The 11,920-nt window shown below is 37.0% G+C and overlaps 2 protein-coding genes across 3 annotated transcripts; one reads left to right on the forward strand and one right to left on the reverse strand.

Moving 5' to 3' along the window:
- The first annotated feature begins 213 nt into the window (after window positions 1–213).
- Window positions 214–8,400, forward strand: LOC108994934 (E3 ubiquitin-protein ligase APD2-like). 2 transcript variants are annotated; one of them, XM_018970370.2, is made up of 11 exons: window positions 214–392; window positions 527–837; window positions 1,119–1,225; window positions 1,314–1,439; window positions 1,569–1,662; window positions 2,246–2,320; window positions 2,405–2,487; window positions 6,192–6,338; window positions 6,687–6,759; window positions 6,901–7,252; window positions 8,009–8,400. In XM_018970370.2, the coding sequence occupies exons 2-11, from the start codon at window positions 528–530 to the stop codon at window positions 8,082–8,084; spliced, it is 1,443 nt and encodes a 480-aa protein (XP_018825915.1). In that variant the 5' UTR covers window positions 214–392; window position 527; the 3' UTR covers window positions 8,085–8,400. The 2 variants fall into 2 exon arrangements, with proteins under 2 accessions (XP_018825915.1, XP_018825914.1); XM_018970369.2 differs by having other exon boundaries at window positions 214–837.
- Window positions 8,401–8,761: 361 nt separating this feature from the next.
- LOC108994883 (rhodanese-like domain-containing protein 10) lies at window positions 8,762–9,650 on the reverse strand. Its single transcript, XM_035688545.1, has 2 exons — window positions 9,141–9,650; window positions 8,762–9,042 (listed from the first exon to the last, which is right to left on the reverse strand). Exons 1-2 carry the CDS (start codon window positions 9,605–9,607, stop codon window positions 8,841–8,843), a joined length of 669 nt encoding a protein of 222 aa, XP_035544438.1. The 5' UTR covers window positions 9,608–9,650; the 3' UTR covers window positions 8,762–8,840.
- Window positions 9,651–11,920: the final 2,270 nt, after the last annotated feature.

Consider the following 11,920-nt stretch of genomic DNA (forward strand, 5'->3'; position numbering starts at 1 on the left):
CTTATATATTATATATTATACTTATTTTTATTTTTTTATTTTTTTATATTTTAATTATTTTATATTTTATTTTTCTTATATTAATTGAATTTAGCTATTCATTATTTATATATAACATATTTAATAAGGGAAAAACAATTACAAATTAAAAAATTATGTGTACACGATCATGAGTACGATTTTTCTTTTTCTACTGGGTCTGTTATGGTGCAATTGTGAAAGACGGAACCGCAGAGAAGCACACCGTCACACCAACCTCCATAACAGCCACTCTTTCCAACTACCATTCCTGCGAAGAACACGACGACCGATTGGTGCAATTTTCAGCTTCCGTCCCTGTCTGTTTGTCTCCCTCCCTCGCTCCATGGACCTTTCTCTTCCGCGACGCCAAGGTGCCTATTCTCTACCCCCCCCAATCCCTATGGTTAGGGCCAGGGTTTGGGTTTCAACTTTCAATTTCCTTCCTCAAATCTCGGCTCTTACTCTGAATCTGTCACTCACTCTTTTAACTTCTCTCTATATCTAGAATGGCAGAACCATATCAGGGTGCGAATACAGCTCCCTCTTCTTCTTCTTCTGCTTCATCTTCTTCGGCGACGCGTAGGGAGTCTTCAGCCAATGAGGCGGCGTCGTCTTCGAGCTCGTCTCGAGTTCGCGAATCGGAAGATTACCTCGACCAATACCAACACCAATTTCCACATCCAGAGCTAGAACCTCGACAATTTGACGTGCCTTACCGAGGAAACTCTAACCCACCGGCTTTTGATGACTCATCGACGGTTATCCGGGACGATAATTGGTCTTGCGTCGTCGTCCTTCTCACCTTCTGGTTCTTCGGTTTGTCTCTCTTTCTCTTTCTCTTTCTCTTGCTCTTCGTTCCACTATTTCATTGGTTATTTAATTTTTCCCCTCCAATTATTGGTAATTTAGGTTTTGTCCTCCATTTTTGGAATAATTAGTTTGACTGCGATTCGTTGGTGTGATAACCTGACCATTTTTTGAGTCTTTCGCACATTCCATTCTTATTGCGGCAAATCTGATCATGTTTTGAGTATTTCACACATTCCACTGTAATTCTGATTTTCGCTAATATATTGGTTATTATTTCAATAATGCAGTATCAATGACTCTTATCCTGGGGGTTTACGGGCCTGTGAATATACTTCTTGGCCCTAGTTGCTCCTTTCTTGTGCAACCTAACCCCATTTTTGTGCAGTATATAAAGGTAATTAGCCCCTTTTTGTACTACTTCGTTTACTGATTCTAGTAGTTCTTTAAGGTGATGTGTGGTAATCTTGGTTGGTTTTTAATAGGTGGAAGAGTTAAATGAGTCAGCCCCTGGGCCTCTGTTATACGGGTTCTATAAAACTCCACCACTCGATACTGTTACCACTTGGTCTGAAACTCTTAATGTCTCAGTTCAAAGTGATTCTCACCAGGCAAGTTTGAATTTTTAGAATGTTCCTTCTCCTTCTCTCTTATTAACTATTGCTTTTTTAACATTTGTAGTCATTTATTGAACCTCGATATATTCTTCTTGATTTGATGGGATTTTTCTGTTTTTTCAGGAGTGGATATATTTCCTAAACAAGGGCTCTCAAATAAATATTTCATATAGTCTGAACCCCCCAAGCTCCGCGGCTTTTCTCGTAATTGCTGAAGGTAAATTTTTCTTCTAGAAATTGTTAGTGTTATATATCAATTGGGTTTCTGATGGTTGATTCAAATCTGTCCTTCATGTATGAAATTCGGTCATATTTTTTGAAGATGGAGTATATTTACGGTATATTTACTTATCTTTGCTACGCGAATTTGTTTGATAGCCAGTAATGATGGTCAATGTCACAGGTCATGGCAAGCAATTGAACCTACATTATTTGATAGAACCCTAAAGCGAATATTTTGGAATGGATCCTGTTGCCTTCATTTCTCCAAGTCAATTGTAGATTTGTACATTCAAATGTTTTGTTAATAATGTCTAGTTGTCTGCTCTCTCCCTTTTCTTTCTGGGTCAATCTGGAGCCATAAAGTAGGAGTGAGGTTTGGAGATCAAGCTTCACACTGAAGCCAGATTTAACCTACAATAAGGCCCACTTGAATCACAACTACTTTTTTTCCCTATACTTTTCACAAAATCTTCTAGGCGCATAATGTGAAATTTTCTTGTGATCTTTCTTGTATTTCTATAAACTGATTGCAATTGTGCATTCAGTCTCCATATTATTCTGAATCTGGCACATTGCAGGGAATGAAGGCCTTGCTCAGTGGCTTGAGGATCCTAACTATCCTAATACTACCTTATCGTGGAACCTCATTCATGGTGAGATGCAAGTTAGAAAGTATGTCTGTTCTGTCTTTTTGAATTTCTAATCCTAAACTGATGTTGGCAACTTCTGCTTACCAGGAAATGGTATGATTACACAGCACATATTTGAGTCTTCTAGTTATTATGTTGCAGTGGGAAACATAAACACGGAGGAAGTGGAGGTAATTACAAATATTTAAATTCTTATCAAAAGTAATCGGTTTGATAAGTTTCTGGCCTCCAAATTGATCTATTCATTATTGCTGAAGCATTCGTGACAAGAAGTCCACAAATCCATTACTTATTATGTTACTGCTTCTTATCCTTCTTGTTCCATGAGAAGTGAGATTTAGGTATAACTGAAAAATGAAATTAAGTAACGAGTGTTTAATTCTTCTTTGGAAGCTTTGGACGCCCATCTCTCATTATATGGTACATTTGGATTGGGTATTTGAGATTATTAAATTAAGACAAGTTGGTTTGGTTGTTGTGATTTGCAAGCTTAAATAGTAGTAATATCTAAAGTGTTTTGTGGGAGAACCAATTGAACCACCAAGGTTATGTGATATCCCTTACTAACTAATAAGTGTAAGTGGTATATGAGATCTCACATTGCTTGGGAGGTAGAAATTTTTGCTCTTTATAATGATTTCAATGGGGCTTCAATTGTACCATTGACTAGTTCTTTTGCAGTATAGGCTCAAATGTGGCTTGGGCCTTCATTGGGGTGTCACAAATGGTATAGGAGCCTATCTCAACTAGAAATATGGGACTTGAGAGCCGTGCCACCTATGATGGAATGGCCAATAGAGGACATCGGGAATTTAAGGGGGGTGATTTTGATACCTCATACTGCCTAATGAGTGTAGGTGGCGAATGAGATCCCACATTGTTTGGGAGAGAAAAGTTCTTGCTCTTTATTATGATTTCAACTGGGCTCCAATTGTACCATTGAGTATTCCTTTTGGACTATAGGCCCAGATATGGCTAAGGCTTTCCTTGGGGCGTTACAAGTTATTTGCTTGCGCAACATCTAAGGTAGAACATTAGTTTCTAAGATTGATTTACAATTTTAAGTGTTAGGGTTTAGAGATAGAGAAGAAGAAATGGATAAAGGGAAAGTGATGGGTAGTTCAAAATTATGCCCTACCCTCATGCTATTGCATCGTATATACTTTAGCTTACATTTTACAATTATGCCCTAATGGGGTATACTTACTACAACTATGACTTCTAAAATCTTAGCTGGCTATGACATAAGGACTTAGTAAATATATATGCAAGTTGTTCTGCAAAATTCTAAAAAATGTAGAAATATAACCGCTCAATATCTTATCTTGAATGAAGTGATAACTAACCTCTATATGGTTAGTTAGTCCTTTCATAAAACATAGGATTAGGAGCAGTATGTTATATGCAAGTTTATTATCACAAAATAATTAGAGAGGAGTAGGAGCTGGGAAGCCAATCTCTTGAAGGAAGTATTGCAACCATGTCAACTCACTAGTAATGTGAACCATTGCCCTGTATTCAATGTCTGTTGCTAAAATGAATTACCATGGTTTGTTTCTTACTCTTCCATGTAAACAAATTTCATTCCAAAAAGGTACAAGATCTGGAGTAAATCTTATATTTGAAGGAGACCCTATCCAATCAGCATCTGAAAAGGATTCTACAATGACATGTCCATTTCGCCTTTATAATAATCCAAGACTAGGAGCTCACTTAAGATAGCGAAAACTAAAGGTTACAACATCCCAACGTGAGACCCATGAGTTTCCAAGAACTAACCCACTACACTCATTGTATAAGAAATGTTAGTTCTGGTGATAATAAGATAATTGGATTTCCAACAAGTTGATGATACTTGCTTGGGTCTTAAAATAACCCCCCCCCTTTTTTTTTATTGGCACCGGATGTCCAGGAATAGCGTCCTAACTAAGCCGTAGGGGTTGACTCAAGTGGTAAAGGCCTTGGTCTTGGTGGTATGCTCCCTCCAAGGTTCGAATTCTACTGGGTGCAAACAATCTCTAAGGGCCATCGGATTGGTGGATTTTCCTCTTGAAGAGTCTACAATTCGGATTAGTAGGTATATCAATAGGTCGACCAACCAATAAACCAATTTCTTCCAATAGGTTAAGTACATAATTCCTCTGAGATATGCTAATACCCTTTTTATACCTAATCTCAAGAAAGCATATCGGGTTTATCTAAGTCATTCTTGTGAAACTGACAGTGTAAAAACTGTTTTAACATATCAATGCCTCCCGAGCCATTTCTAGTAATTACAGTGTCGCCCACGTATGCTAGCAACAAAATGTAAACTACATCAATATGTTGGCATAATACCAAATGGTCTGTCTGACATTGAAGAAGACTAAACTCTAATACAACATTAGATAACTTTCCATACAATGCTCTTTAGGATTGCTTTAAGCCATATAATGCTTTCATTATCTTGCACACAGCACCCCAATATCCCCCCTGAGACAACTAACCCTGGTGGTAGACCGTGTGAGCCTCTTCAAGTAAGTCACCATGTATATGATGTTTTTTTAACATACAATTGAAATATGGCCAATCAAGATTAGCCGTAAGGGATATCATCAATTGAACAGAGGAGATTTTGGCAACTGGGAAGGTCTCCTCATAATGTCATAGGCTTGTGGATAAAATCCTTAGCAACCAATGTACATTCAAACATCCCATAGAACCATCGAGAGTGAACATCACTTTATATAACCATTTACATCCAATGGTTGGTTTAACAAGAAGCAAAGGAACAAGATCCCATGTCCCCATTGTGGTGAAGGACATCTATCTCAGCCTCCATAGCTTTCCTCCAACCCGGGTTAGATAATCCTTGAATATCTTAGGAGCATTGAATTTTGAAAATAGAGAAGTGAAATAAGAGAATGAAGAAGATAAGGCATGAAAAGAGACAAATTGACTTTTAGGGTTTCTGTGATATAAGAGCGGGTATCGTTTTTGGGAACAACAGGTAGAGTTTGAAGCACTACGTAAATTTGAATGTGAAGACAGAGATGAAGATGGTGGAGGCATGGCAGGTGGCCTATGCTTGATATCCAAATCAATCTATATGAATATTTTGAGCATGACGTTTGTTCTTTCTTTTTTTTTCCTGTGTTAACTGTTTTTTGAAGGAACCCCCTTGCTTGCGCCATCGTTAAAATTCATAGACTAATATGCTGTTATGCTGTTATTTGTGAGGATTTTTCGTCAAATACCCCTCTGATTTGACTACGTTGAGATTCGCTGCATGTGCTTTTTTGGAAAAAAAAACCCCATGCCATGGTTCATTTTGGATCGGGTCCATCTGTTACTAATTTTGTCCACCCTCATTAATAGGAAACACATAAGAAATGAAATTAAAGTCAAAATTAATTTTTTTATAGGTAAATAAAAATTTTTTGATCAACAGAAATAATTTTTCGTTGATCAACTTGTTCAAGCACTTCCAAACACCGGAGAATAATAAAAATCTATTTGCAGAAATCATTTTACAATGAAACGCACAGAGCTTTATAGGCAAAAAGGCTAATTGCTTGTCAGAATTGTAGAATTCGCGTAATCATGGAGCTGCTAGTTTGGTAAGTTTCAAGTAGCCCTAGGTGGGACAGTATGGGAGAAAAAAACTAAGGACACAATTTTAATGGAATTTAGGTCTTGACTAAGGGTTAAGATGGTTATAAGGTGACTGAAACATTTAATTATGTTACAAGAAATACCTTTTCCTCGATAAAATTTTGCCGATCTTTTCTAGATTATATTAGCATTGTTTGATGTTATTCTAAGCAGTTGTGATGTTTCTTCCTCGTCACCATTTATGCTAATAACTTATATTGGTCTCTTCACCATGATGCAGGTACGCTTAAACCTCAGAGTAAAGGCTTATTTGTACAATACGACAGGAGCTTATTATAAGTGTACTTTCGCTGATGGCCTCTGTGGCTTGGACATTTTGTTTCCCAATGGAAATGCTGCTGTCTTAACCTCTTCTATTCCAGAAGAGGTAAAACTCTAGTTTATTGGTGATTAATGCCTTCTTATGGTTAACGAATTAGAATAATACTAAGAAGCAGGATTTAGTAAAATAGATGTGAAAACATAGAAAATCCAACTATGTATCAGTGTGGATGGTTCATATCTTCAAAACTTTGTGCCATAGATGCCTCATGTTGTTTAAATAATTAATTCACTCGATATCACCAAAATTTTTAAATTGTATTCCATGGTTTCAAAATGGAGACGTTGGAAAAGTACCTTCTTACCCTTCTTACTGGACTGAACCTTTTCAAATATAAATTTATCATCAACTCCTAATGTTACATTTATTCAGAATTTGCTTTGGTTGCAACAGGGAAAATCCAGTGATGAGTGGCATGTCAAACTGTCTTATGGACCAAGATGGGCCACTTATATTGTTGGCATAGGTATCATTTCTTTATTTGTTTTTTACAAGTAAAGGTATTTTTTACTTATCAAAAAAAAAAAAGTAAAGGTATTTTTTCTTATTCCTTCCTATAAGAGAAACTTTATGCATAAATGTAGTACCTAAATATTTCTGCTTGTAGGTGGAATGACTCTGCTCATGTTCTTGGCCTTCAACTACTTAAACAAGTTCCAATTTGTCCATGAAGATGGAAGAGATGTTCAATATGGGGATATAAGATCCGAAAGAGCCCCTCTGCTTTCATACAAAGATGATGATCTCTCAAGTTGGGGTTCATCGTATGATTCTTTGTCACAAGACGAGGATGATATTGAGGACATTCTTGCATTAGGTGCTCCTGAAGGGAAGTCACTGGGAGATGGTGAAAACAGTAACAATACCCGACGTCTTTGTGCAATTTGCTTTGATGCTCCTAGGGACTGCTTTTTCCTTCCATGTGGGCACTGTGTGGCTTGTTTTGAATGCGGAACTAGGTAATCACTCTTCATCATTTCTGCACTCCTTATGTTGTCTTTTGTGATGAGGAAAATTAAATAGGACTACTACAATCTCATCCTGTCATTTTACCCTGTGGTGTTGCTGTCCGGCGGACAAATGTTGGCCCTTTTGGTCCAATTTCTGCTGTTTAGCTCAATGAGCTATCCAGATCTCGAATTATTGGAATTCACTCTGCTTGCTTGCGTTCTATTATATAAAAAGTATTGCCCAGTGACCTTATCCCGTAACAAATATAAAATGATGCAATTGTACGGTGATGGTATAGGTTCAGTACTTCATTTCCAACAAGCCCGAACCTTCTTGAAACCCAAGTTTGACAAGAATAAAACTAGAAATCATTTTCCTTTTTTTATTTTTTAATTGGTGAGATGTACATCTCACTTTTTCTAGTCCAACACAATTACACTCTATTGTCATCTGAATTACAACTACGTTCCTTGGCATTGACTTTTCCCCATGCTGAGACTTCTTCCTCACTCTAGCACGAGTAATCATTGATGACTTACAAATGGTTGTGGGTAAAGGTGTTAATATAACCTGCCAGAATGTTTATTAAGCATTTTATTTCTCACTGCTAGCTAAAGCATGGTGAAAGTTTGGCTTCTTCCAAGTTGCAAGTCTGCTGATTCAATCTAATTTTACAATTCGAACTATTGTAGCACCTATATTGACAGGATATGAGAACAATGGTGATTCCAGTCTTATGATTTTATTCAATCTAATGCTTGCAGGATAGCAGAGGCAGCTGGCACTTGCCCGGTCTGTCGTAGGAACATGAAGAAGGTGAGAAGGATTTTCACAGTTTAAGCAACATATCTGCTTCTTGTCAGATGGCCAAGACCTGGTTGAGTAATTTGCAAGTGGATTGCTCATATACACCCTTGCTTTCATGCTGCTTGCTCTATGGCATTCATAAAGTAAATTGTTTTTTTTTGGGGGGGGAGGGCGCGCATCACTATAACAAATTGTAGCTGGAGCATCGGGTAGCAGCATTTGAAGGTGTAAGGAATGACCATGTCTTGCTTTTTTTTTTTTCCCTGGTGGATATTTCCACAATGTAATACAATTTCTTGGTATAGGAATCTCACAGTACGCGCATTAAATTCAACGAATTTTTTATTCATTTTGTTGCGTTTGGGTTTAGGTGATCTTCAGATATTTCGTGAATAGTAGTAAAAAAATAATAATAGAATATTAAATAGTAATTAATAGTAGTAAAAAATAATAATAAAATAATAAATAGTAATGGAATTAATACTACCAATAGTGAAGATTCTTGGATATTTTATTCCAATTTTTCCCCGGTTATAATTATACCAATTACGTATGACTATACAACAAATCACGATGCACATGGTTCACTTTGCCTTTTTTTAGGTCCCCTTTGCCTTCACCATTCCTCCTGTGAAAAAGGCTTTTCCACAGGCCTCCCTCAGCCATTCTTTTTCTTTTTTTTTTTTTTTTTAATTTGTGTACAGCGGGTGTAGTCTACTGGCTTAGAGGCCAAAATGCCTGCAGCTCCCTCGATATAACAAAAACTCGAACACAGCATCACCAAAAGCTTTATTTACTCTTTCCCACAGTTTCTATGAAAATGAGCAATTGAAGAAAATAGTACGACACACCCCCTATTGTTGCATACTGCAACTTCTCAGTCCCTTGTACGGCTGTGAAATCATCTTCTCCCGCACGATTGAACCCCCCAGCCAACCACCCCAAGTTCTTGTATCCTCCTTCATATAACTTTGTAGCTGCCATAATGGACCTGAGAAAGAAAAAAAACCACCATAATTTGGTTGAATTTTCAAGTCCTGCTGAATAATATTCATGCACATTTTCATCAGATGCGAAACTAACTCTCACCTCAGACCTTCACCGCATGCTACAAGGAGTTTAGAGTCCTTTTCAGGAGCAGCCTTCTCAACTTGCAGTAGAAAATCAGGATTCATGGTGGTGAAATACTGGCCAGTCCATAGCCCAATGTAGCCAAAATGCACCCACTTCTTGAGAAGAGTAATGGGACCGTTGTCCTTGTCCTCGATAAACAATGGAACGTGGAGCGAACCCTCCACATGTGCTTTCTGTCTCTCCCACACGGGCCTGATGTCCAGGAGTTGGAAGCCTTCGGTATCCATGGCTGCCGCGGCGTCCTTTGGCTGTATGGCCTTGATGGCCCCAGACTGTATGAGCTGCCGGGCATTGCTGCTGGACGCTGCTTTGACTCCAAGTGTCGGTCTTCTTTGGGTTGTGGGAAAGGGCGGCTTAGGTTTATTCTCGTGCTTCAACGAATTGAATATGGATAAAAAGCTCGGTTGGAGTTGGACGGCCATCTCTCTGTCTGTCCCTGCCTCTCCTCTCTCTTATCCTGAACTCACTCTTACTTTTTTTTTTTTTTTCCCTAACTATTTATAGAGCTGCCATTGCGTAGTTGGATTTCAACGTAGGCCCCATAGATGAGGCTAGTTTATTACCAAACAATTATTGAAGAGTAGAATCTAATTACAAGTTTGTTTTTTTTTTTTTTTTGACAAATACAAGTTTGTTTGTTGACATGTCTAAAAGGTGATTTGGTTATATAAAATTAAATTATTTTATCTTATGATATAATTATTATATTTTTATTAAATTCTTACATAAAATATAATAAATAATTTAATTTTTTTAAATCTTAAAATAAAAATAATATTAAAATTTTTTATTCAACTTTTAACAAAATATCTCATCTCATTTTATCTGAACTGCGTAACCAAACAAATCTTGAAAACTTCTTGGATAGGAGTTGAGAGGAGATGAATTGAGATAAAAGTTAAAATGTGAATAAAATATTATTAGAATATTATTTTTTAATATTATTACTGTTTTGAAATTTGAAAAAATTAAATTATTTATTATATTTTATGTAAAAATTTATAAAAATTATAATGATAAAATAAGATAGATTGAGAGTGTTTCTCAATCTAAAATGAGCCTAAAATTTGTCTAAACCTACCGTACAGTTAATACTAGTTAAGCGGGCACATGCTTGATTTATCGTTATCATAAGTTTAGTTACTTTAAATCAACAAAAAAAATTTCAATTTAAACCTATGAATTAATAATATTAAATTGAAAACGAAAGAGTTTGATTTGAATATATCAACTCCATAAACAATAGAGGAAATCTTCTTACCGGTAGGTCTAATATCCCTCAAATAACTGCCCTCCAATAGATGTTTGCCACTTAGCTTTTCCATTTCACATCCAATATCCCTGCATACAGTTGATAACCCCCAGTAACTATCGTAACTCTTCCCCTTCCCCTCTTCCACCAAAGCCCCCTACCCTCCACCTCTCCTATGTGATCCCCTCCTCTCCCAAAACCAAATGTGGGCGACCTCCCTTGACCTCGAGCCGCATTGAGCACCGATAGGTTGCATTTCACGCTCTAGTTCTAGAGAGGGGAGGGGGGGCATATGGTGTGGGGTTATGAAAGTTCATATGGAAAGGTTGGTGCTCCTTCGTTCGTCATACTCGGCTATGTTTGGGGAATGACAATCGGATTAGCTTTTATGTGTGAATGGGAGACATGGCGTTGAATGAGGCTTATCCCCCTATATTCAGAATTACACGGGATAAAGAAGCTATGGTGGCTGAGTTGAGGGTTATTACTAATGGCATACAAGAATGGAACATTAGCCTTACTCGTGATACACATGATTGGGAAGTGGCGGAGTTGGTGGAGTTTCTTAACTTGCTGTATACTACTGATATTACTATCACAAATGAAGATGAGATGGTATGGAGACCTTATAGGAAAGAGATTTTTTCTGTACGCTCCTACTATGAATCATCTACCATACAACAGAGGTAGAATTTTCCTTGGAAGAACATTTGGAGGAATAAGGCACCTACAAAGATGGCTTTTTTTGTCTGGACAACAGCTTTAGGGAAGAGTCTGACTATTGATAATTGATAATCTTAGAAGACGTGGTTTAATTATCACAGATTAGTATTGTATGTGTAGAAATAGTGGCGAATCGGTGGACCATCTACTCTTACATTGTGAGTTTGCAAGATAAATTTGGAATTATTTCTTTAGTAGAATGGGAATTGCATGGGTAATGTCGAGAAGAGTGGTGGAACTACTAGCAAGTTGGAGAGGGATTACTGGGACACCACAGATTGCAGCAGTGTGAAAGATGGCTCCTTTATGTATTCTTTGGTGCATTTGGAGTGAAAGAAATGATAGACTTTTTGAAGATAATGAACATTCCTTAGAAGAGTTTAGGAATTTTATGTGAAAGACTTTATTTATGTGTGCCATTGCTCTAGATATGCATGGTCTCAGCTTCCATGACTTCCTTGTAATTGTTTTTAGTTTCTAAATAGGTGTATTCACATGTATACTTCCAGTGTACCTGGACTATACCTACTCTTTGATAAATAAAATATCTTATTACTTATAAAAAAAAAAAAGCTTTTTATTAGTAAGAGAGAATTATGCGATCTTAATTATATGGTGGTTTTGAAAGAAAATGCAAAACAAAACTTTTGTTAACACAGATTGATCATATATATTGACATGCATAAGAGAACTATCCCCTTATAGCTTTTCATTTCTTTTTTGGCATGAGAATTGTGTTGCTGGATAGTCAGTTAGTTTG

Source organism: Juglans regia, chromosome 3, assembly GCF_001411555.2.
Source record: "Juglans regia cultivar Chandler chromosome 3, Walnut 2.0, whole genome shotgun sequence".
Classification (NCBI taxonomy): Eukaryota; Viridiplantae; Streptophyta; class Magnoliopsida; order Fagales; family Juglandaceae; genus Juglans; species Juglans regia.